Raw genomic sequence first — 26,994 nt, forward strand, 5'->3', positions numbered from 1 at the left:
CTACCAACATATTGTTAAACCAAGCAGAGGAATTGAACTGCCAAGACTTGCATACACGTCCTCTGGTCTGTCTGAACTGGCTGCTGTAATTCCTGCCTGCCAGTGGCCGTTGCTGTCTGCCTGTGGCCATTTCTGTACCTCATCAGCCTCACACAGAACAGTTATCCCAATGGAGAAGGAAAACAGACATTGTTCCAGATAGGGAAAATCCCACAGGATCAAGGGCAGCTGTAATTATAGCTGTTCTGCTTGGCTGGAAGAATGCAGAGGAACAACAGGGGAGGTCAGGCTTCAGTTAAACATAATACTCTTTTGTGTGCCATAAATGCAGTTTAGCAAACAAAATTTTATTCAGTGGGACCAGAAACATGGTACAAGGTTTACCCTTCCTGTGTTCCAGTATATAAAGTGCTTCCAGCTTCCTTCAGATATACATCATGTTCTTCCAAAGTCCTACAAAACCATCCTAGTGGCAAATGTCTTGGTACTCCTTTTCTGAGGCTGATGATATTGATATGGTAGCAGAAATACAAGTTGAAGAATTAGCTAAGTTACAGTTTTTGTCTGTTAAGTAACAGGAGGACCCAACACACAAAGAAGAGATAACCAGCAGCTCTATTTTTGATTTCCTGTTGAAGTATTTCTGAAGATGGATTGCTGAATGATGGATCCTTTCCTTGTTGTTCTTTTGCCCAGGATCGGTTATGAAGTGTTTAATGTGGCTTTTGTTTTATTTCCAGCCGAAATAAAGATCTGTTTTAAATACTACCATGGTGTTAGTGGAGCCCTCCGAGCTACTACTCCATGTATCACTGTGAAAAACCCTGCTGTGATGGTAAGTTTAGCCTATTTGCTCATTGTATTTGTATAAGATGATAGTGTTAACTGTCAAACAAACCTAGCAATGTAAGTCTCCCATTGACAGAATTTTTTTTCGAAAAAATGTCACAAAATTTACAAAAGCTGGGAAATGCCTTTCATGGTTTTGTATTGCTCATGGTAAAATAACAGTAAAACATCACTGAGCTTAACTGAGTCTTTTATGCTAAGAATTTGATTTTACATGCTTCCAGTTTTGATGCTTACAGTTTGCTGTAACTTAACACCATAATAGAAATTTTTCACACTGGTCATATAACTGAAACTGAATCCTTATCCAAAGTCTCCATTTCTCCTTATTTTTTAATATTAATAATGAAACAGTTGCTGAGATAGCAGTTGTTAGTGTAAATGAAACCGAACAAAGCTCTGCTCTTGTAAAAATCACTGAATTTTTTGAGCGTTCATATACCACTGAAATTTAGTAATTCCTTGATTATCAAGAAGTATTGTCTTACTGTGCTTTCATTATGAGACTTGTTCTTCTGAAACACTAAAAGTTTTAGAGGAGTTTTTTTAGTTGTTTAAATAAGTAGTGGAAGAAAAGCCTTCCAGACTTGTATCACGGTGCTTTTGATGGAAGTGATTTATCTAACAGATTAGCTCTTCAGATGACATCAAGTTTCACAGTGCAATTGATTCATTGATATTAGCTGCCAAATATTTAAGGTCATATCTGTCAGGATGGTGTCCTGACAACTGCAGTGTTGAAGGTACAGTAGCGCACAAGTTATTCAGAGTGAATAACTTTTATTCTGAACTCATGCTTTTTCAGCAGGTGCGTGCTATGGCTATGTGATACTGTGTGTGCTACACTAGACTTCATATCTCAGTATACCAAATGTGTGTGTTTTTTCTCTTAGAATTACAAACATAGGTGATAGCATCATTTAATTGTCAGATCTTTTTCAGGTTTGACTATGAATAATATAGTTTCACAGCAGGCATATGAACTCTTGCTATTTTAAAGAAGAAAATGTGCTATAGTGAATGAGCTTGACAGCTACTGTCTTTAATATCAATTTATAAACTGAAGACAGTAAGGGAGTCTTATTTCGAACAAGGGAATAAGTGCATCTCAAAATAACCCTTAAAATGGGCTGCATGCTGCACTATATCATTACTGAGAAGCAGAGTGAGTATACTGAATGGAGAAACCATTTGAACTTGTGTATTTTCTTGATCTTATCTTGCAAGCCCCCAGTAGTTTTGAAGTTCATTGAACAAAAGGACATCTAAACTTCTGTCGCCTGAATATGCACTTATTTACTTGGTAGCTACGTGAAGATATGTCTTTCAGAGTCATTGGTCAATCTTGAAGGCTTTTACCAGCTGTTGCTGTTTAAATTTCTTTCCTTTGAAAAGTAACTCAGGGCCCTGGCTATTGTACAGAATTTACACACCTGCTAGAAGGGCTAATTTAACATAAATGTTTTTCTTTGCATTAACAGTACAGACTTCCAGTAATAGTGAGCTGTTAGTTTCCCTGGTGTATGACAGTTCAGATGATACTTCCTAAAAATGGCTTATTGGGTTAGATATACATAAGCATACCTATTGTTGAATATTAATACTCACACCATTTTTGTGGTTTTGGTGTTGAGCTTAAGCACTGTGCAGTAGACAATACTGGTTTCTCCTGTTACTGGTTGTGTCTGTTGTTACAGAAACGCTGTTTGGGGAAGTGGAAAGAGAGTCATGGCATTCCCCCTCCCATTTTTTAAGCTGCAATAAATTACCTCCTTACTTGGATCATTCTGTGTTTCTGCTTTACATGGGAGATATGGCTCAGTGGGAGATATGTTTCTGGATGTTCTCATACTGATGGTGCATCACACCAGGCATTTCAGTCCATCATATTATTGGATAAGCAGCTAACATTCTATTGTGTTCCTTTGAACCAGGAAAGATAGAAGGCCTGACTGAGTGGTCAGAAACACTGTGTTACACCAGATAAGGTAGCCTTTGTGTGCAAAATTCTGAGCATGTGTGCTGAGATGAAGATTTTTACTTGGCACAGAAAAAATTGAAACTGCTGTTCAGATCGTAATGAAACAGGAAAAGGTTATATAGGGAAACCATGCAAGTGCTAGGGAACACTGTTACCATTCATTTTATTATAGCTGAATTGTGCATAAATCGTATTTTCTATAAAGTGAAGTCATGATTAGTAATGTAAATTATATGGAGCCCAAGATGTAGCTTGGAAAAGAGGTGTAAAAAGAGAAAGAGAGAATGAGGAAGGCCTTTTTTGTTCATGGGTAATGTTTTTAACAAGAAAACAGTATGTGCTAAAATAAGCCCAAAAGAATAAACTGGAATACATGGAATTCCTCTGGCCTTATGTGGACAGCATCACTATCACAGTGGGATGCACCCCTTGCTGCTTCCAGGGTGTCTGTCTGTAGATGAGGGGACACTGATCCAGCTGGAATTAACCCATTGCTTTTGATGCCCTCATAATTTTACTGCCACCTGTCACTGCTTATGCATCCATATAAAATCATTGGCAGAATAATGTCATGCTGGGTGGGAAAGGGATAGTTTTGAGCACTCTGGCGAGACACATCTTGCCCTGGGAAGGAGAAGTGCATGATGAAGCCAGTAAGGAAAGGGAATGGGCTGGTTGGTGGGTGGCAGCACTTGCTGGCACGGTGTGTTCCCTCACAAGAGCACTGAGGCCCGTGGGGATGTCAGGCACCAACGTCATTGCGGTTTCTTCATCACTTTGACTGCTTGTTACGTGTGAAGTATTTGACTTTTTCAGTGGGAGAAATCTGCACATTTTCTAATTCCTGTGAAATTCCAATGTGCTTGCTGATCGTAGTGGGAAGTATTTGAAAGCTAATAATATTAAATAGCTTAAAGCAATATAAAAAGGAATGATTACACGTTTGGTTAATGCAAAGCGGCTTCCCTGAGGCTTCCACAGCTCAAGAATCATTTTCCATCTGGTAATTTCAAACCACTGTTCAGCTGCTCAGGGCTGCCTTACATACTCCATCTATGCACATAGGTGTGTGAATATTTATTCAGCTTATTTTATTTAATCATTCTGTGGATCAGATGACTCCGTTCTATCACTGGTATTAATCCCCAGTGCTGTGTTTGGCTGAAACTTTTTCTGTGTCACCTCTTCTGCCTGGGAATGAGTGCAGTGCCTGCCTGGGGAACCATTTGTCTTTAAAGATAGCTCCATTGATGTCTCCATGATAGATTATTCAGCTGGATGCACATCTCCTCTGTCTTGAAAGACAAATTCTTCTGCTAGTTGAAAGAGATAGACATTAATACATGAGGAACTTTTTATTCTGAAGTAGTGCTTTACCTAGCGAGGGATTTCAGTAGAAACCAAACCTAAAAATCCGTGAAGCATAAGCTTTTAGACCATGTTTATATTTAGATATCTGATGCGCTTTTCTCTTTAAGAGGAGCTTTTGTTCACAGATCTGAAGGCTTTTGTTAGTCTCCCTTTGATCTCTTTGCTTTTTTTTGTTGCACACTAAATTATCTATTTGTGGAAAGTGACAAAAGTTCCATATTCTGTCACTGGCCAGCTCAGTGCTTTGGTATGTATTGAAAATCCATACTGTTTTTCTTGTTTTACAAAAGGGAAACTTGTAAAAAAGTGCAGTTTTTTTCTGATTAACAGTGTCTGCATGTGTATTAGCCTGTACGTGTCCTGTTTGGAAGATTTGAGCTACTGGTGTATTATCACTGTGTGGCATAAATAATAGATATTTTGCTATAAACAAATGCTGTAGCTGAGCCTGTCTGTGGTAATAGGCAGTAGTTTGTCAGATCCTTCCCTGGCATGCTACCTAAAACTGCCTTATCATCCTCAAGCATGTACAAAGCAGATGAAAACTTTTTTTTTTCTCCTCTTCAGATGGGAGTAGAAGGCACGGATGAAGGTGCTTCTGGAGCCCAGCACTCTAGGAAGTTAGTCAGCTTTACCCTATCAGGTAAGAAACAACACTACTCTGTTTTACAAATTGTTGTTAAAAAAGAAAGTAAATTGCTGTTCTAAATAACATCAAAGACGGAACTCTTTTCTTCATTAGCCTCTGTAGGAGCACACTCTAGTGGCTTGAAAGGTGTCATTTCTTTAGAACTTCTGTTTGTTGAAAACCAGCCAGAATCACGGATCTCCAGGAGTGAAAGAAATGGATTTGATGGATCCCAGCATGAAAAACTTAGAGAAATTTCCAGTTTGCACATGGGACAGTTCCTCTCAGATTGAAGAGTGGAAAACATAACCTCTAACTAAAATGCAAACTGGTTCCATCACTTTAAAAAAAGCAATAGCTGCAAATGATGGTTTAGAAAGAAAAAAAAAATCTTTACTTGTAACAGAGCTAAGCTGTCACTACAGAGAAATAGCTGTAGGGGTGCAGTCTACCAGCTTCACTTGTTTTGATTAACACTTTATTCCAGGGAAGTCTTGTGTGAGGCTAAAGCATGTTCAGCTTGATCAAAGACAGATGAAATTTGCTTCTGAATCTCGAAGAGCTGACAATGAAAACATTTAGAGATAGTAGAGGTAGAGCAGAAAAACCCACTGTGTTTTGAAATGGCCTTTCAGCAGTTAGCTGAGATAGAGCTGATAAGTCGTGCAGACTCACTTGGAATATTTTACAAATAATTGGTTTTTGAATTCTGAAAAACTTGTTTTTTTAATAGATGGTTATGACTCATTGTGAGGAGTCATACAGAATTATTTTGAAAGGTGTATTGACTGATCGATCTGTGACATGTTTCCTGTAAGGCTTTTGGTTCTTCACTTGCAAATTACTCTTTATTTCATCATGTTTCTACCGTGTGGCTTAATTCTGGATATTAGGTAGTATTCCTTTTTTTAACCAAATCCACAGGCATGACAATTTTAGTGCAGTGAATTTTGCCTGCATGTATAAATTGTATGTGCCAGTTGTGTTAGTCATGAAGACTGCATGCCACAGTACCTAATGGAGAAAAACACAAAAGTCTTGTGCTTTAGCAAACCTACAGAGAAATATTTTACAGTTAAGCTTAAAATCTACTATTATAGAAAAAACCCACTCTTCCTTTTTCTTATTGTTGAAGCCTGCACTATCATTGAAGTCCTTAGTCATGAGAATATGCTTCTGAGGAAATTACTGTTTATTATTGCAAGTTGCAAGGGCTGCAGTTCTGAGGTTTCCATAGGAAGAAAACAGCTTTTTCAGAAAACTTTGCCTCCTTTTATTTGAGATAGGTGATCTTCTTATGGGTTGGGAGAAAGTGGGCATCATATTCCGGTGCAGACTTGATATTTACATTGATTTTACATTTATCAAAGACTGAACTTTGAGAAAGTTTGAGTTCACTACATTACCTCCCATACAGTTTTTTATCTCTTCTCCTTACCCAGAAACAAAACAAGTATTGTGTGATTTACTTTGGGGGAGTTCTGTCTTTCTTTTCATTCTTTGAGTGGAAATACCTTACATGCCTTACTGAGGAAAGTATTTGTAGGTGAGCTACAAGTTTATGCTTTTCGTTTTACAAATAACTGTGGGCTAAAATGTAAATGAGGATGTTGATACCTTTCTTCCTTATATTCTTTTGGGAAAACACTTGATTTCCTGCTGTACAGTGGATTCAGTTAGTGTATGAGTAATTTTAAGTTGCTCTATTTAGTAATTTATAGTGAATTGATTTCCTGGGTAATATTTTAGGAATACGCAACTTTGTGAACTGGCATTAATTTACTCAATTCCTTCCTTCTTGTTTTGCTTTATAGATATTAGAGCAGCTGGACTTAAAAAAGGCATGTTCTTCAACCCTGATCCTTATCTAAAGATGTCCATTCAGCCAGGCAAGAAAAGTACATTTCCTACTTTTGCTCATCATGGCCAGGAGAGAAGGTCGACTATCATCAGTAACACAACTAATCCTGTTTGGCACAGAGAGGTAATGCATCCCTTTTGAGAGCTGTCTGCCAGCTGATGGAGAGTATCAGGCTTGCATTTTCTCTTCATGCATTAGTCCTTACCCTCTGAAAGCTGTGAGCTTATTTTGTAGCTAGTTATTTAAACTGACACCGTAATTGTAGTAATTTTAGGAACCCTGTTGGTGGAGAGGTATCATCTGTGTATTAAAGCTGTGTATTTAAGCTGCACTGCTGTGAGGTTTTCATTCCCTTCTCTGCTAAAAAAGGGCTGAACTTGCTTAGCTGCCCTGTAGATTTCTTGAAAATGCAAAAATAAATTAATTAAAATGGATTATATGTTGTGAGAAGACCCTTTAAGGAAAGTTACGGTATATGAGCATTTATGTTCAGTGATTGCAACAACTGTTCATTTGGAAATGATATTTTCATTATGCATAGCAGGTGGCAGGCTTTCAGTTCTGTCAGGCAGAGGGGATGCTCTTTGGTGTAGCCCCTGCTTGCACTGCTGTAGGACAGAAAACCCAGGGAAGCATTAAAGCACCACTCAGCAAGGAGGGGGGGAAAAAGGCAGTCTGGCAGAAGCCACTTTTCTATATGTGTCTGTTTTGGGTGAAGTGTTCAGATCTCAGAGAAAGAACTCAGTCCAACAATTGTCACTGAGTGCAGAAGAGCCAGGCTGTGCTTTTGAGGATAAATGTTTATGTGGGAAACAAGGTGAAAGTACTGACACAACACTTTCAGGACTGGCAAGCAGCCTTCTTGATCTGTGACTGTTTTCTAATGATGCCTGTACTGTGATGAATGTTAATGTGTTCTTTAGGAAGATGAAAATTGAGTGGGCTTTGGAAAATGTTCCCACAAATCATGATCAAACCAAACAAGCAGTAAAGTAGAACAGAGCAGGGCCAGCATTAGCACTGCTCTGGGGTGCTTGGTTGTGGGACAGACTGTAGATGTGTCAAAGTCTGAAAATCTTTAAAAAAAAGAAAAATCAGAGTTCTGATCTCTAAATTGATACTTCACCCTTCTCTCTGTCCATCCATCTATACAGTAGTCAGAAAGAAAATTTACTCTTATTTTATCCCCCCTTTTTTTCCTCCAGTTCTCCTTGGTTTTGAAGCTTATTAGAAAAGTGATAATATTCAGTGGTGCACACACTGTATCAGCTTGCTTTAGCTGCTGTATCTTCCCTGTAGCAATGCTCTGACAACAGCAGATATGATCCCATTACATATGCTGTCCTAGTGGTGCAGAATTGATCCTGTTTTCCATCTAATACTTTCTGCAAAATAATTTGCAATATTTTAGCAAACTGAGAATGACAATTTTTTAAGTTCTGTTTATCACAGGAACCCAGCTCTGATAGTTGTGCCAGCATGAGGAAGTGTTTTTATTCCTGACCCAGTTTAATTGCTTTTTTTGAATATTTTTATCTGATGTCTGCAGCTGCACTGAAGAGTTCCTCCTTTTGTTTCTTATTCAATACGTTTTTGGTTACCTTTTCCCCTTGTAGGGAAAGGTAGAAGAATGAAGAGAGTAACTGTGATATTACCAGACATCAAGAAGTCTTCTGTAAATTAGAACCATGTTGTTTAAAGGCTGCAAGTGCAGGAAAAGCTTCTGTGGGAACTTACTGAGAACACTTGTGAATGCTGGGGGGAAACTCCGTAGAAAATTCTTCTCCTTTAGTTAAACTGCATCTGAATATATATCTGTATATATTCTGTATATCCACACTGCCCTTTTGACTTCCTCTCAGTGCATGCAAAATTTAATGCAAAGAATGGTGTTGGAGGGGAAGTTCTTCCAAGCAGAGCTTGGAGTGAGACATTTACTTTCTTCTTCCTTCATTGGCCTGGCTACTCTTCTATAGCCTGACAGAATACAGCAAGGATTCCTTCTGTTTTTGCTTCCTACTATGCAAATGAAAGAAAGCAGTAGGATACATGGCTTTCTCCTTTCTGACCTAGACCCTGAAAGTGCTTTTACCTGGTGCAGTTTCTTAATGGGCAGTTCTTTTCAAGAAACAGGTAAAAGGTTATGGGTAACAGTAAAAAGCTGGTGACATATGAAAAAATGCAGTGCTTAATAAGTGATGTTGACATTATTTTGCAATAGGGAAAGGGCTGTCATCAGTCATTACTTTTGGAGTTCACTGCACGTAGCTAGTACTTTGGTACATACTTTCTGAATAAAGGTGTATTGATACGATGTCAAATATGTTCTTTCCTTCCAGAAATATTCTTTTGTTGCACTTCTAACGGATGTCCTGGAAATTGAGGTTAAAGACAAATTTGCCAAGAGCCGTCCGATCATCAAGCGCTTTCTTGGCAAGTTAACCATACCAGTTCAGAGACTATTGGAGAGACATGCAATTGGGTAAATTAATAGATTCTTAATGCTAACTTGTTTTGATCAGGAAGACTCAGCATCTGGGATACTGGCACAGAGTAGCCTTTCTGGCTTACTGGCACAGACCAGCAAATTTTAACTACATCTGTAGTAAGAAATTTAGTAGTAAATTAATAGCTTTATTGCCTGACTGGAAAATGTTAATATTTCTAATCTTGTCCTGAATGCATGTACACATATTTCTGTTTGTGTGCGTCTATATTTCTTTACATAAAAAATGTTATTCTCACAAAAACTGTTACCCTCGGGCTAAGTAGTCCGGAAGCAAGGCATTATCACAATACTACATGATTGTGTGCAAATTTTTTAGAAGGAGCAGATTTTACTGACTGACTTCTTTTGCAGTTCAAATATTTTTAATGATTGGTTCAATAATCAGAGATTTACTATCCTTTCAGCTAATTGGCCAGCACTGCAAGCTGTGACCCCTTATTTTTGAGAGTGCTCTTGGTGCTATGCGATTAAAATTGCCTTTTGCTATGAATAGCACATTGATGGGACTCAAAATTCACCTGTTGTGCTATTGAAAAAAAATTCTATTCATGTTTTGATAGCTAACTGTTCTGGTATAAAGATGCAAGTCACTTAGAAACTTTTAAGATGGTTTATGCCTTATGATGGTTACTGGAGGGCACCGTAGCATCCCCAGGTAGGTGACCCAACGAGGCCTTCATACCACCATATGCACTGAGAAGAGCTTGAGGCTTGGTAGTTAGGCACTGTGGTGCATTGCAGGTGTGAAGCAAGGTCTACAGGAGATGTGTGCAGAAGTGTCATTTACATTCAGGACAGCAGTAAGTGTAGAGGGTATTATTTTGTTAACATCTATTTGCATATATTTGCTCTGTTTGACAAATTAGAAAAGAAGAGTTCCTTGAAAGACAATGGGAGGAACTGAATTATTCAAGTGCATTTTCTATAGGCCCTGACTCCAAGTCTGCTAAAGTTAATGTGTCTCCCTTAATTAAAAAAGCTGCTGGATGAGGCCAATGAGGAACGATGGTGAAATAAAATGTATATATTCTTCCCTGAAAGCTTAAGGGCATGGCAGTATCATCACACTTTTCAACAAAAATCACAATATAATCAGCTGGCCTCCTTTTTCACAGATATTCCCATCAAAGTAACAAGTTGCATAAATGGAGAAAATCAAATTCAATTTGAAAACAGTTTTCAGCTTTAAGTTTCCAAAGTAGTGTTTACACTGGTAAGTAAAGTAGGAATAAAATTGTAAGAGTAGCTTAAAATTTTCATAGTGCCTTCTAATATAGATTTTATTAAAAAACATTTTTAAAAAAGCCTGCCAGGTTTTTTTTGTAGCGGTATCCAAGAGCAGTGCAGGTGTATATACAATCTAACTTTTCTAAGAAATGCTTCACCTTTGAGTTTCAACAAATTGTGTTTAGTTGAACAAGCAGCTTTTTCTAATAAATTTGCACACTGCTATACACTCAAAAATAGCACTGTGATACAGGCTGGTTTCAAAACCTAGCACAGGGTGTTTATTCCTGTGCTAAACACCAAAATGTTTCTCTGCTCTGGGATTCCTAGGGCTGTGATTTCTGAAAATTACCCATTTGCTGTGTTCATCAGTTCTCGTCTGTGTTTTTTCAAACTATTATTCTGGAAGCCATTTCCTGTTTTCTTCTCCATACTTCTGTTCTGTATATGTGATATATCAACTCATTTTAGGAAAGGAAAGGCAGTATAATAAATATAGGTAAGTATTTGGTTGGTTTCCCATACTGCTGTTAGAACTGACATTAAAATGGTTTTGCCTTTTCTTCAGTAATATATTTGTCCATTTACAGTTTCTGTGTAAAGATAGACAGTATTTCACAGAAGGTTTTGCAAAGTAAAGTAAAGGTTAATATAGACATGAAGTAGAAATGTACCAAATGTACAAACAACTGCTAATTCTCTTGCACTTTGTTTTTGGTCAAGCAAGCATAACACCGTCATTCTGGTTATATGAATGAAAACATGAAATGCAGAACCAGCCACTTTTAGACAGACTGAACTGAAATTCTGCCCCACTTTTAGCTGTCATCATAGCTCACAAGTGTGTGTAATGAAGTGACCAGTGGCTTTTTATTTCCTGGAAAACACGATAAATGACCATGAGAATCACCTAGAATTGATTCAGCTGAATACAGAGAAGGCATCATTCATGCCATGGCTTCCTCTAATCTTGGATGGCCTAGAGTAGTATAAAAGCTGTGGAAACCTCAAATGTCTAGATGAAGAATTGTAGATGAGTTCACATACATCACATCATCACATTCATCACATACAGAGTGATGAATCTGTGACAGGTCCTGGAGACACTCCTGTAATAGTTTAGTGTCCTGCGGGCTGTAGAGCAGCATGGGGAGAGGAAGCTGCTTTGCCTTATTGTGTCCACTTGGGGCTTCTTTTGCTCAAAGTTTAAGCCAACAGCTGCAGCTTATTTCAATAATAGCTGCATTTGTTTTAGTCTGTTACTCATTTTGCACTAGGAGTGCTCCCAGTAAAGGAGAGGTGTTTATACCAGTATAAAATTATGCGCATAAATAACAATAATTTCCTGGGGAGGTCTTCAGTAGCTCCCTCTTCTCCCTTCAGCTTCCCCAGATGTGCTGAGGGGGGCTGAGGCTGTGAATTCTGGCTATGCCTAAATAAGAATGTATAGCCCAGGATCTGATCCTAAGTCTCAAGCTGATACAAATGTCTAATCAAATCTGAGTCCCACTGAATTCAATAACTCTTAAGAATGTATCTGCAGTTAAATCTAAGCATTAATAGCTTTTCAAAATCAGAATGCAGAAGTGCTTTATTGAGTGAGAACTAAAATATGAAGAGACTATCTGTGACTTTTGTATATAGTAAAAACCACAAGGGGGCAGAAAGGTTTTGTTAATTATAAAACATTTTGGTTTGGGGGAAGGAGGAGGTTAGGGGTGATCCTTTGCTGTTTTGTTTCTTTAGAACTTAAGATATTTAGGGACTGTAAGAAATGGTGGGGCACAATGTGTATTTGGAATTGATAAAAAATAGTTTGTTAGGCTGTTTTATCTGTTAGCAAAAGATATTTTACACCATTGTTAGTGTTCCATACAAACCAGAGTATGTGGCCGATTTTAAGACTGTAATAGAAATCACCTCCTATCACACTGTCACTTAACTGATAAGAGTGTCTGATACAAAATACTGGAAAAATAAAACCAGTTAAAATTTAAAAGTCCCAATATCTTTGGTTTTGCAGAGACCAGGTTCTCAGCTATAATCTTGGCAGAAGGCTCCCAGCTGATCACGTTAGTGGGTATCTCCAGTTCAAAGTGGAAATCACGTCTTCCGTTCACGAAGGTGAGAATTTGTCAATGATCTGGATCTCCAGATAGTTGAATGGAGAGAGTTGGTATGTATTTCTGTGTCTAGGCTTTTCTGTTGTCGCAGAGATAATATACTTTTTCGATTGTGTACAGTGCCTCTATTATAGATTTTTTTTCTATTGGGATTCAGTGTTTAGATATGTCAGGTACTGCTTTGGAGATGGTAATACCAAAACACCCAACACTTGGCATATTGTTTTTGATTTGTTAGATTGATTCTAAATGAATCTGCTTATGATTCTCATTTTATGGGATTGATGGGTAATCAAAGGCACTGTTTCTCTTCAGTCTTTAACAGCCTGGGCTGAGATAAGCAGTTGCAAGTAAGGTTCTACCTGTGCTCTGCTCCTCTTTTAGTGTACATGCAGGTCACTTTGCCCTGTTCCTCTTTTACAGGACTCTGTCCTGCTTAGAGCCAGGAATATCTGTTAGGTTATGAGAATAAATGCTTTCATTTGGCAATTACTTTATTTCCCTTTTGTCCTGTTCTGAAGTAAACTAGCAAAATAATAGTTGTAATAATTAGCTGCAAGCACACTTACAGCTGGGTTGTTCATCTCTATGCACGTCTGATTTCCATGTGGGCTGTCACCATCTCGTCTCTAAAGTGAGGTGGCTTATTTTTGTTTCCCTTTGGTATGTATTACCATATTATTATGACTATTATTTTACCATAGCATACCTAATATCTCATGAACATTATGCAAGTAGATTCCCATTCTTTACAGTGGAAAGTCCTGTAAACTAAATCAAAATAAATGCTGTGTATAAAATTTGGTATCTGTACACAATTTGAGACTCCTCATGTGATCTCAGATGCTGGTTTGCATGCTGCTAAGGGTGTGATGACAACTGGTGTCAGTGACTAGCTTTATGTAAATCCTACTTTTGGAAATGAGAAATACATTGTGAAAAATTGATTCCATATTTATGACACTGGCTTTACTGACAGTTTGGCAAGATGCTTGGCAGTGCTTTGTCTTAGAAAGCAAAATGGGAGTCCTTTAAAGTCATACTTCACACTTTCTGTGTCCTACAAAATAGTGCAGACTTACACAGAGAAAATTGCTGTTCCAATGTTGTAGATGCCTCTGATATTTTCATTGAATTTTCTTCCCTTAGTTGTCTAATTGAAATAAGCAAACATCTTGAAAGATGTGCATTTTTAAATGATTTCAGGGATGCAGACAAAGGAGAATGAACTGTATGTTGCTGCGTTGTGTTTCACATTCAGTCTTTATTGTCTCTGCAGATGCTTCACCAGAAACAGTTGGCACTTTGCTAGGAACAAACTCTGTAAATGGAGACTTGGGGAGCCCCTCTGATGATGAGGACATGCCAGCAGGACATGATACATCCACAGTGTGTTCCAACGGTCCAGTGTTTGAGGAATCTTCTGGAGATGCAATCCTAAGGCACTCTTTAAGGACTAGTAGGACTCTGGAAAACGACCAGGACGAGCTGACCTCTGGTGCTTCAAGATCATCACCTACCAGAGGTCGCCAGGACTCACTAAATGATTATCTGGATGCAATAGAACACAATAACCATCCCAGACCAGGGACATCTGCCTGTGGTGAGCGACCACGTGGAGCCTCCCCAAAACTGAGGAGTAGTTTCCCTACTGACACTAGACTTAATGCTATGCTTCACATTGACTCAGATGAAGAGGAGCATGAGCTACATCAAGACCTGGGTTTTCCGTCTTCCTTGGAAGACGATGGTGGTTTAGTAATGCTTAATGGTGCTACAAGAAATGTTGAAAGAAATGGTGTGAGTTCCTCATCAGATCAGGTAGTGGAAGGGCCTGCAGAGAATGAAAGCATTTCAGCCTCTGATGCTCCTTTGCCATCAGCTGATGACCAGCAAGAGACTCTCCCAGAGCTTCTGCCGTCACAGTCGGCAGGACCTGAAAGCCTTCCAGATTCCCAAACCGAAGCACCAGCAGAGCAGGCTGGCAGCGAGTCGTGTGCCGCTCAGGAGGCAGAGCAGCCTCCCAGCACTGCGGACACGGGAGCTGCTGATGCCGCTGGTGGGAGCAGAAGGGGCATTAGTGAAACGGAGTCCACTGATCAAGGGTCTGAACCTTCCCAGCTGTCATCAGAAACTGAGCAGAGTGACCCTGCTCGCACAGAAAGCGTCAGCGAGGCCAGTACCCGGCCGGAAGGGGAGAGTGACGTGGAAGGGGCAGACAGCTCTTGCAACGAGAGCGCGACTGTGCGGCGTTCCTCGGTTGAAATGCGCTGTTCTTCCTGTGAGAGTGCCAGGTTCCCTGAGACTCCAGCCTTTTCTTCTCAGGAGGAGGAAGAGGGAGCTTGTGCCACTGATGCAGCTAGAGCCGAGCCAGGTGCTGAAACACAGGACTCTGCAAGTACTTCTGGTTCTCTGCCTGCGGTACAGTTACCTCAGGAGGAAGTACAGGAGGCTGAGGCAGGTGAACTGCAAGACCAAGAGGAAGCAGAAGAAATCTGGCAAAGAAGAAGAAGCCTGCAGGCAGCAGCTGCCCACAGCCAGTCTCAGGAGGAAGAACCTGAAGGAGCCACAGCAGCTTGTGAGGGTGCCACAGCACAGCTTGAAGGAGCTACTGGAGGTAACGACTTCAGGAGGCACTTTCCGAAGTGATCTTTCTGCAGCCAGTAAAAAAATACTGCAGAAATTAATGTCTGAAAATAAAGATCATTAATTTCTCATTTTTATTATATTTCAAGATTTTTCCTTTGAATTTATTCCCTTCTTCAAGAGACTCTTGGGGTTTTTTGATGTAACAAAAATTCAAACCTGAAATATCCAAAACATGTTTATTTTGAAATTAGATATATTTTAATTCTTAAGAGAGTAGTGAGCAGGATGAAGAGGGGGGAAGAAATCCAGAATATTATGCTCCTCACTAATACAAATGGTAATGAGGAGGGACAAAACTCCCAAAATGTGAAATGCAAATTAGAATTTATATTTGGCTCTTAGCTTTTGAATGTTTATATATTAGCATTAAAACATGAGGGTAATCAAAAGAAAGTGGAAAAGAAAAAGAATTGCTTTTTGGTCGTACTTCAGGCTGTTCATCTTCCCTTTCCCAATTCCTTTTCTATGTAGACACATCCTAGCACACTGGAACCTTGAGAGGAGAGGAATGTGTTACCCAAGTTAACGTTGTAAAACTCTTACTGATTTTAAAATTATTTTAACAATTGAAATTTTTCTGTCTCACTAAAATCACTGAAAGTAGAAATGTATCCCTAGTGGATTGTTTCCAAGCACATTTAACAATTACCTGTTCAGTTTCTTCAGGGATTGAAGTGTATTTAATCAAGTGGGTTTCTGAATGCCTCTTTTTCATAACATATCAAGAGTTTTGGGATCTGTTAATTCCTTCTCTTCATAGACAGCTCATTGATTTGGAGACAAAATTTTTGGTATTTATTTCAAATACTGTCAATACTTTACAGCATTTTCTAGATATTTGGAATGCTCTTTATCAGTTGTCAGATTGCATCATGTTTTGCAGATCAGTGTGGCTGCAGCAAGGGAGGTCAATGGACAGTTTCACCTCCCACTCGTAAGGAGTGTTTCTGAGTGGGCCGGGTGGAGCTTTGTCCTGGGATCTGGCTTGGGTACATGCTGTTTCTGTGCCCTGGTTTCTGCTGCTCACGGGTAGATGCGGCGTATCCCAGGGATGACACGTTCAGGACCAGAACTGAAGCACATCCGAGAGAAATCACTTTCCTAGAACTGTCAACATAACTTATTCTGACCCCACGAACAGATGACTTTTAGATACACCCTAAAATATCATAGTCCTGCAGAAGCTTTAACGTGTCTTGCTCAGTTTAGAGGCAACTCCAAGGCTTCCCCACATTGACCGAAAAATAATTTGTGGGTTTTCTGATTCCAGGTTCTCCCGCCAATGGCCATCAGCCCTTGAGGTCTCTGCCTTCGGTACGTCAGGATGTTAGCCGGTACCAGAGAGTGGATGAGGCTCTACCACCAAGTGAGGTTCTTCATACTTTAATTGGGGGATAAGCTGCCTGGATCTCATTACTGAGATCTCCTTACATTTCTTTTTTAAATGTGACAACTGAGAATGAACAGCTAAGAAGCTCAAAGTGAGGAGTGATGATGATTAAGTCTAATGCTGTTATTTTAAAAGGCATTGTGCTCAGTCTGCAAACTCTCAGGATGTGTTTTGATAATCCCACCTGGTGTATACAGACTTGCTTAGTGTCACTTGTGGAGAAGTAGGAAGGCACTGTGCTGCCTTTTTGGTATGCAGTGCACAAGGGTAGGGAGGTGAAGTGATACACTTCATGAGGCACAGGAAGGTGTCAAGCACCCTGAAATCTCCGAATACTTGTATGGTAATGATTTACAAAGAAATATATAACATCTTTAATTGCTGCAGATTATGCATTTTTTGAGGCAGTGTGAAGATCTTATATTAAAATAAACCGAGATATTAAGCAACAGTTAGATGAGCCTAAATGAACATACAAGTTGTAATTTCTTTAATGCATATGAAAAATACAGTGCTCTCAATTATTGGACTGATTCACTTGCTTAAACTTTGGGCAGTGGAAATCTATTCAGTATTAGGTATTTAAAGAAAGGACCCCCAAAAAGGCTACACAGCTAATAGAAAAGCATTGCATCAAAGCAAAAAACGCCAAAGAAAGTTAAATTCAGACTCACTGAAATCTGTGGCAAAGCTCTGTTACTTTAAAGGAGTCATGAATTCAGATATTTAGGAAAAAATGAATAGATCCCTATTTCCCAGTATGGTATGGGACTGTGTTTGCTCTGTAATTGGAGCGAGTAACTGGAAGGAGCTTAATAGCAGAACACAGATATAACTGTGTGTGGAAAGCCAGGATGATGATAAGGTTGTACTCCCTGCTGCTTCTGTTATAATCAGTGCTAACAGATGTGCTGACAGACTAACAAATTAGTCCTGCGTGTTAGTAGTTAATTAACTACCACCTCAGTACACAAATCTTACCTTTTACAAAAGTGTATCTGGGAGCTGTATATTTCAGTTGCACTTCTTATCACTTTTCATGCTGAGAAAGACAGAGACCATTACAGGAAATAAATAGTCAGTGATCGGTGTAGTGAGAAATACACAGTTCTGTGGTTTATACAAAGATGACTTTTTGTGTTTCAGAAGCAAACTGCACGCTACAATAACTACTTGGAAAAACTGTTGGAATATTAATGGAAAAGGTTTGGCTGGGATTTTACAGTCATACATGGGCATGCATGTACCCATTGCCCCTTTACAGTCAAAGCCCAATGCAGTCTCTATGTAAACTATTTGTTTGCTAATATGAATAAAATCTTAAATACTAATTGTTGCCTAGATTGAGTTTTTCTCTCCAAAGCTCTGCTTTCAGATATGTCACAGTTTTAGTATTTAAATAATGAAAAATTAGAGAAAACATTGAGAATCCAGTTTTGGTTATAAACTGTAATTTCTTTGTAATTTGAGTTGCATTCTATTTGCTTCACCGGAATTTGAAAATAAGAAAGGAAAATAGGTGAATTTCTTCCAGCTGAGTGTAGGTTAAGTTAAAGAACAAGAGAAAGAATTAAAATATTTATCTTGTATTTGTGCCTATAACATGCAATGACATGCTCCAATTCCTTCATTCCTAGGGAAAAATTAACAAAGCTTGACCATGAAACCTTGAGCAATTACAATTTTGCAGTTCCACAAGTTATTTGTAACACGTGACTAACAGTGATTTGACTAAAAGAAGATATCCTTGTCCATCATAACACTAATGCAGATGCTTTACTTTGGAAACCATTGCCCAAGTGTTTAAACTTGTGTATTTAAAACTGAATGCAGGCAAAAATGTTTTTCTTCTGCAAGACTATGTTACAGAAATGGTGACTGTGTAAGAATTGGACATAAACACCACAAAAATCTCAACTTATTATGCAGTGGTTTAGGGTTTGACATTTAAGCAGGATAATGAATTCACAAATTTAAACTGTTTGAGGATTTTGTTTTGTTTTGTTTTGGTGTGTTTTTTTCCCCAGTGGACAATTCTGTTCTTCCTGGAATACTTCAATGTTTTGTTTCGTTTACAAACTCTGGTTAAAAATTTCAAGTATCAGCAGATACTTTTTTTTTATGGGACTTTTGCACAGGAGCATCTGTTTCAATAATTTTTCTCTTTTTAAAAAAATGAAAACATTTTTCAGAAAAGGTTGAAATGCTTGTTTGCTTTTTTGGGATATAAATGAAATTATTTTTTAAATAGCTTTCAAATGTGTTAAATACCTTTTATACATAGTTCTGTTCACACTGGAAATGCTGTGAAAACCAATATGCTGTTTTGATTATGCGTCCTAAAGATAGCAGAGTAATTTGCACTGTGGCCAGTGAAATCACACAGCTCTTGTGCAGAGGAGACACAATGAGTTTGTCTGAAAACCTGCCTCTCCTCCCTCCTTGTGAGCCAGATCAGCCCCCACAGTGCAGTGCAGCCATTTATCTGCCTCCAAGAGTTGAAAAAAGGCATAGCACACGTGCAGTAGCAAAGCCTGAGGTTTTAAGGCTGTCAGTATTAAATATAATGTAGTAGAATTTACTTCTTCTCTGTTGTCAAGACATTTTTATACCCTCTTTCCTCACGGGGTGGCAATCATTTAGGATTGGTTGCTTGTCAGTGGTTTTTAAAACATTGTCGCAGTGACTGATGTTTTCACCTAGACTTGCAGTATAGAAAGTCTCATGTAGAAACCTTCTGAGTTCTCAAAGACTGTTTTTCAACTGATGTGCTAAATGGTTTGCATGTTTTCTGAAGTTGCTGGTCTCCAAGAATCAGGCATGTCTATTTCCATATAGATAATTATTTTTTATATATATATATTTTATTATTATTATTACATGGCCCCCAGTTATGATCAGTATCTTGGTTTCTTGCTCATTTTATCAGCAGTTATTAGGCAGACAGTGCTCCTGACCCAAAAAGGCTATGGACTCAGGCCTAGGTGTGGTGATACACCTGGTTTCTGCTGTGGCTGGGGAAAGGTCCCAGTGCCTTCCTCTCTGCTCTCCCAGGATGTCACTGTGGTGCAGACTTCTAACACTGTCTGCAGCTTCTTTTGCAAAACCAGTGGACAGCATTACAGTTACACAAGAAGTATGAATTTTCTATGGTATTTGCATAATTGGCAATTCTGGAACATGCATTTCGTATGTGAAGGAGTTTTATAATTGTCCATCTTTTCTGGCAGGTCTGCTTACCTTTAACATGTTTAAATTTAAACCCAGGAAGAGGACTGGCATCTGTTTTGTTACTGTTACTGTTACCTGAGGGAAAAACAATGGCAGATGTCAAAGTTTGCAAGGTTTTTGATACTTACCCATAGGCCTTTTGCACTGGAATAAGCCTCAGAGATTGGATCCTGAGTTACTTCAGTCTGGGAGAATTACTGAGTATCCAGATGTTTTGTTGGTTTTTTTTAGTGTTTGTTGCTTGTTTTTTGTTTGTTCTTTATTCTTGGACAGTTACTGGTTAGTGGGAAATAAAATAGAGACAGGAATAAGAATTTTTAGATATGGATTCCACAGAACCTTACCTACAATGGGGAATTTAATTTATGGGATTAAAATAGGGAAAAGCTGTCTCTCTTAAACATTCAGTAAGAAGGTTCAGTGTTGAAGTCATCCTGTAAAAGAGAAGTAGAAACTTGAAACTTGAAACAATAGATTTGGTTACAAAAGCGACAGAGCTAGGATAAAGAACTAAATAAACTCCAAGCCCTCCATAGCTTACAGTATTTTATTGCTACTTAGACTGGGAGGCTCGAATTGACAGCCACGGACGGATTTTTTACGTGGACCACGTGAACAGGACAACGACATGGCAGCGACCCACAGCCCCCCCAGCCCCACAGATTCTCCAGAGGTCAAATTCCATACAGCAGATGGAACAGCTGAATCGCCGGTAAGAACTACCCTTGTGGTTTGTGAATTTTGTGTGCTCGCAGAGCTGCACTCACCATTGCAACACCGAGCACGGAGACGAGGGCACAGTTGCTACCGCAGCTGGTCTTACGTGTTTATTTTTATGTGGCTGCTGCTTTTAGTTTGCACGTGGGCTTCTAGGACTTTTGTATTCCACCTGTGGTCTTAAGCTATGTGGCTAAATAAAATACATCTGATAATGGTTTGCAGAAATTCAAAAGGAGACATTAGAAATGGAGAAGTTAAAGGTCTGTACATTGACCTATGTGGCAGAAAAGATGGACAGGCTCCCTTGGGGCCAAAATTGGGTCACAGTTACCATATACTATATATAAAGTCCAGTTTTCCAATCCTAGGTACCAGAGCATCCGAAGAACAATGACTAATGAAAGGCCTGAAGAGCATACAAATGCTGTGGATGGAGCTACAGAGGAAGCTGACTTTCACCATTCTAATGCAGGTTAAAAAAACCCTAAATATTTTTTTCCCTTTTCTAAAGAAGGGAACACTCATAAATGACATAAAGCGTCTTTCACTTTTTAGTGGAAGTGACATAAGGCAGAACCTAACTTCTGCCTCTGAAAGTCTGGGTGAAAATGAAGGCATTTGTTTCCATTGTTGTCTAGTTTTGAAGGTTATGGCTCAGCCTGTTCAATGTGCTGAGGAGATGAAGTTGAGATTCAGAGCATCTTTCTGTCAGTACCGGACTGGTTAAAAACCCAGCATTTTTGCAGTGAAAAAGTATAAAATTCTTTGGTCTGGCTTAAAAATATTCTGAATATGATAATGCAGTTTCAATTAGTAGAATATAGGACTAGAAAGGACTTTAAGCAGTCATTGACTTCATGTCCGTGCTGTAGATAGATAGAATGAGCTGTACATGTGCTATACCTGGCAAATGCTGTCTCATGTTCTTGTAACTTGTTCTCCAGTTGATGGACATTCTTTAACTTTTTTAGACAGTCTACTCATGTTGTTTCCCTTATAACATATCCTTAAATCCGTTATTTCTAGTCTTTCCTGACTTGTGTTTTTAGGTCTCAAATTATTTTGTTTACCTACTCAGGATTGTCTTGAGTTGGTCTTCAGCTTCTGAGAAGTATTTCAGAAAATCAAATAAAGCTACGATTCTGCTTACTGAAGAGGCTATGGAAATGTCACATCTTACATGAAATACTTCTTGTACATTCCTGCATAATCATTACTTTTCTTTTTGATAGTTTGACACTAACCACTAGTGTTCAGTCCTTGTTCTGCTAAAATTGGGTCCAGATTCTTGTGTGCAGAACTTTGGCACAGATGCCTGTTTTTCATCTGGTGTTTGTGCAGTTGATTCCCCCTACCTGCACACAAGTCTTTGTCCTTTCCTAATGTGCTGCTATAGTTTTGAATTTTGTCCATCCTGCTGTCCAAGTACTGCAGCATCTTCTAATTGGAGCAAGTTCTGTCCACCCTATGCAGTCATTAGTAGAAATAATAAATAGGACCAGACCCAGACAGATTTTGGTGAAACATCACTAAGTGTACCCTTACAACATTTATCCCTTTCCTTCTGAGAACTCCTTCTGACCTCCAAAAGAGCCACCAATATCTCAGTTATGGCTTCACGTAGAGTCCTGACTGTTAGAGTGCACTTCTCCAGGCCTGAAACCTCAGTTTGCACCACCGTCTTTAACCTGCTTTTTATCTATTCTAGCCTAAAAAGAAAGCTCTCTTTCACTTCCCTTTTTTTTTGTGTTCTTCTGATTGTCTGGCCAGACCTTTTGATTAAAGATAGAAAGAAAGATGTTTTTTAGTGATTTCCAAGCATCATTGCTAGTTTTTCCTTTCACTCAGCAGTTCTCTCCATAGTCATCTTCCTACTAATACAGTTTTAAAGTTTGTTACCCATCCAGTCTCTTGTGTAGTTGTGTGGTGTCATGTGCTTTGGCTTTGTCTCCGGTTGCTCTTGATATTCTCTTATAATACTCTCTCCTAAATTAGTCTGATATGCAACCAGTGTCACCCTTCCTTGAGTTTCAAGTCATTGTTGAACTTGAGATTTAGCCAAGTGCTCCCTTTTATGACTTGTATTCTTCTGTTGTAGCTTTTTCCTTTTCTATCTTTGTGCATGTGCAGCCAGATGGTTTGTTGTGCTGTAAACTCAACAGTTTACAGCAGTTCAGCTTACAGTAAATTCAGGCCAAACCAGCAAGTTCGGCTGAATAAGCTTTTCATAAACCAAATTCACAAGCCCCTAAACTGCAGTAATGGGTCACCTGGCGACCCATTCTGGTTTCTAGATTACCCAGACTATGACAGAGTGTCATAGTCTGCAGTGTGTCACAGCATCTTCCAGGTTGTGGGAGTTGACTGGTGTACAGCCAAGTTTTGTACCAGTACAGAGTTGACATGTAACCACAGTGAGGACTGGAAGGCACTCCCAGCCCAAGTATTCAGGCAGAGCTTCAGGAGCCTTTGTGCTGTTCTGCTTTCGCCACTGACATGCCTCATGTGGGACAGTTTGAGGTCTATTGTTGGAGAAGTGTCTCTAAAAATCTTCTTTTTTGTTTGTTTAACCTATTACCCTTCCATTTTCTGGCTTCATCTAATGCTTAGAATTAACATCTTTATTTTCCCTATTCCCTTTTTTCCATGTTTACCCATCCATATTTAGAACTTTACACTGTCTTTGTTATTTTCCTCTTCTTTTGTAATTTCTTCTTACTTTTTCCTCAGTTTACAGTCTCATTCATTGCTTGCTCTGCTTGTGGATTATGATCTTTTCTATTTATTATAGCTGTATTCTACATGAATAATGTTCATTTGAGGGAAAAGTGTGCGAAAACTGCAGTGTGTAAAAGAAAGAAACCCTGAAATGTAGATGGCAGCACACATTTTAGTGTAAAATCACTGCAGACCCAGTCTGAACCTAAAAATGCATATCAAAATATGCATCCAAATATCCTGTTCATTTTCGAAGGTAATTGGCGGGAACAGTTTTGATGTTGTAGCAAACACCACTCGATATATTTTCAGTTCCTGGTACTGTATAAAAATCAGTGCACTTCTGCAGTTGCTAGGAGAAGACACAAATGTTTACTGGAAGTTGAAACTTGAAAGGTACTTCCTTGGCAACCTGCTTCTTACTTACATAAGCTGCTTAAATACTGTGTCAGGATTGGGGCTGTGTTAATGGCAGTGATTTATTGTTTGTTTTGTTTTCTTTTTTTTTTTTTAAAGAAGGAATGAAACATTTTTAAGTGTACAATGACTTTTATATCCATTAGTTAGCATTTAAAAGATAAGTTACCCGCATACAGCTACAGTATAGCAATGCAGGCATGGCTCAGGGACCTTCTTGCATCTTATACACAGGTACATACTTGATAACCCAAATAATTGGATGTGATTTTTTAAAAAAATGATTGTTCACCCAAAGCAGCAAGTAAAAGTTGCTAAACTAAATCTGTAATATTTTCAGAAACTTCAGTGCTATGTTAGAAGAAATTCAGGTACACTTAGGGGGAGAATACTCAGTAAATCTGAAATAGTTGGGTACTTAGTGCTTTTCTTGCCTGTGTGATTCAAATCAATATAGTTGTTTGCAGTGATGCTTTGGTAATAATTACTGGATGTCTTTGTCATTTACTTTGCTGTTAGATTTTCGAAGAGAGAATGTGCTGCCTCACTCTACCTCCAGATCCAGACTTACTTTATTGCTCCAGTCTCCCCCTGTGAAATTCCTCATCAGCCCGGAGTTCTTTACAGTGCTGCATTCTAACCCTGTGAGTATGGTAGCTAAAGCTAAAAAGCTTCCATAATTACATGCTTATAAATACAGTTGCTTTGTGTATAAAGATATTGCTTAGTGTTTGATGATAATATATTGTTAGTACATGGGGAGGCTGAATAAATTCACTTACCATTGTTCCTTGCAATTGTTGGGCTATCAGAGCCATCCTAGCTCTGCATTATAGCAGTTTTTATTTTTCACTCAGTTCTTCATCTTTCTCACGATACAAAAGTAATTTGTTTATTGAAATAATAGATTCTTACTGTGCTTTGCAGAGGGTGAGACACAATTCTGAGAATGAACTTGCTGCTTATCCCAAAACCTAAGAAAGAGAACCACTGTTTTTCATACGGTTGTGGCTTAGCTGTAGATAATTCGTTAAGGTTTCATAGTCGATTAGACGGTTAATTTACTGTGAAGGGCTGTCTTTTGTGGTAAGGGAAGTTTTCCCTTTTACAAGTATTTCCTGTTGTTGTTTTGCAGAGTGCCTACCGCATGTTTACAAATAACACGTGTTTGAAGCACATGATCACCAAAGTCCGGCGGGACACCCACCATTTCGAGCGCTACCAGCATAATCGTGACTTGGTGGGATTCCTCAACATGTTTGCTAACAAACAGCTGGAGCTGCCCAGAGGTTGGGAAATGAAACATGACCATCAGGGCAAGGTAACTGTGTGATGCCAAGTGGGTCTTGTGTCCATCAGTTTCTGAGGTAAAATGGGTGCCCTTGAGATAAAATGGATGGTCTGGGATAGCTCTGGGGGTGATCACTCTATTGGTTATGTTGGTTATATATGTTGGATAACTCTATTGGTTAACTGGAAAGACATGGTATGTAGTAGGTTTTGTTAGTAGGGATTAGGGATCTTAAATAGTTGCCAGTCTCACTGCTTTTTTTTTTTAAACAGGTATCAATTCTCAATTTCTAAAAAAATATTTTGAAATCAAAGAACAGTAGTAGAATGTAGTAGAATATAATTTTAATGTAACTTTATGCTACTGCATCCTCAGTATGTAGAATATTATATTTTTTTAGGAGGGTTAAAAATAGACTGTGATTAGCATGTGAGCAAGTGATAAGGCTTATCAGTTCATGTGAGAAGTCCCAATTAGGACTATTGGCATATAAAGCTTCTTGGTTTTTACGTTTATCACTCTTAGTACTCTTAGCTCTGAGGGTCCATATAATTAATGGTCTTGATGCTTGGAAAGATTACAGACAAATTCTTAACTGAAGGGTAGAAGAAGTGCTTGAGGGTTGTTTTCTTTTTTTTTTTTCTTTTTTTTAACTTTGGATAGCATTTTGGTTTTTTGTTTGACACACAATTGCAAATGAGCAATTACAGTAAAGTTGTTCTTTGCCTTACTGTTTTCTGATTTAAGTCATTCTTGTGCTGTTCACTTCTTCAGAGGCCAGTTTTCTCCTGAAGAATATAGCAATTTTCACTTTAATAAGCACCATGGAGAGATTTAGACCTTTGGATTTCTGGTGTGGTATTTGGTAACAGCAGTACAACATTAATCAAAAAGAGGAAGCACTGAACAAATTCCCACTAGGATTTCTTCACTTTGAATTAGGCTCATCATTGCTCATTTTCATGATGTAGAATTGCCTTTGTCATGAGTACCACTTGTGGCCAGTAGAAAAGCCTATTCAGCACTCGAGAGAGATGATGGTCAATACATGGTGAGACCACTGCTTGGTGAGACCAAACTGAAACTGGACCTGCCTTTATTAAAGTATTAACCTAAAGAGAAGCAAGTAGCAATTAGCCATACCATCATATATAGTTACATTTCCTTTCCCCGACTACTCGTTCCTGCCGAGATGAAGTTTTCCTTTTTTTTTTCAAGTGTATCATAGTAAGAGGCTTGGTGCTCTTGCTCACAAGGCACAGTGATGGCTCTGGCTATTGTGCAGTGCAGAGTAGTAGAGTTTTTTTCACTCCTAATGTCAGTGTGGTCCTGGTTGCTTGTCCTCTTTGCAGGCTGCCTTCCAAGGTCAGCTGGGGACTCCCCACCTCTGAACTCCCTTCAGAGCTGCACAGCAAAGCCCAGTTGCCTGCTCCTCTTTGACTCCTCTACAGGAGATAGCATCCATTTGGCATGCAGTTCTCCCTAAAATTAGGTCTGGTGTGACTAGCATGTAGTTACAGACGAACCTTCATCAGTCACTGACCACAGGGAGGCAAAAGGCCGTTGGAAAAGGTGGCTAAATAGGTCCCTGAGCTGCACTCAGTCTGATAACTTCAAAATTCTGCCTTGCTGCATCCACGTGCACACACACAGGCATTGCACAAATACACATCCCAGTGCATTTCTGGAATATGTGTAAGCACATATCTGTATTTTAAAGACAGATGCAAGTGTATATACTTTTTGGTTAGACCTCTGTAAGATGTGCAAATACATAAGAAGCTATTGGAGGGCGTTTCTGTTTTTTCTTTTTACAGTTAAAGAATCTGTAGTAATTGATTACTGATGTCTTCAATAGGAAGAAAAGCTTTTTTAGCAAGCTTCATAGACTTTAATGTAAGGATAACTAGGGCAACTATCCATGTTTAATGGGCTAAATATAGTTTTGGCACTACCTATCTTATGTCAGTCACTTCAAGCATTGTAGATTTATGGATTATAGCTAGGCAGGAGTTATGAGAGGAATTTT

At 38.8% G+C, this 26,994-nt stretch overlaps 1 protein-coding gene across 1 annotated transcript in view; it reads left to right on the plus strand.

The window, feature by feature from the left end:
- The window catches only part of HECW2 (HECT, C2 and WW domain containing E3 ubiquitin protein ligase 2), a 155,378-nt gene that overhangs the window by 89,913 nt on the left and 38,471 nt on the right, over nt 1-26,994 (plus strand). The window contains exons 4-14 of the mRNA XM_027730643.2: nt 741-835; nt 4,769-4,844; nt 6,644-6,813; nt 9,030-9,172; nt 12,450-12,550; nt 13,829-15,166; nt 16,469-16,564; nt 20,381-20,531; nt 20,908-21,011; nt 24,194-24,318; nt 24,810-24,995. Coding sequence (XP_027586444.1) covers nt 741-835; nt 4,769-4,844; nt 6,644-6,813; nt 9,030-9,172; nt 12,450-12,550; nt 13,829-15,166; nt 16,469-16,564; nt 20,381-20,531; nt 20,908-21,011; nt 24,194-24,318; nt 24,810-24,995 — 2,585 coding nt within the window. The remainder of the gene's footprint in view (nt 1-740; nt 836-4,768; nt 4,845-6,643; nt 6,814-9,029; nt 9,173-12,449; nt 12,551-13,828; nt 15,167-16,468; nt 16,565-20,380; nt 20,532-20,907; nt 21,012-24,193; nt 24,319-24,809; nt 24,996-26,994) is intronic.

Source organism: Pipra filicauda, unplaced genomic scaffold, assembly GCF_003945595.2.
Source record: "Pipra filicauda isolate LSUMZ 115617 unplaced genomic scaffold, ASM394559v2 scaffold149_size4050908_pilon, whole genome shotgun sequence".
NCBI classification, from domain to species: Eukaryota; Metazoa; Chordata; class Aves; order Passeriformes; family Pipridae; genus Pipra; species Pipra filicauda.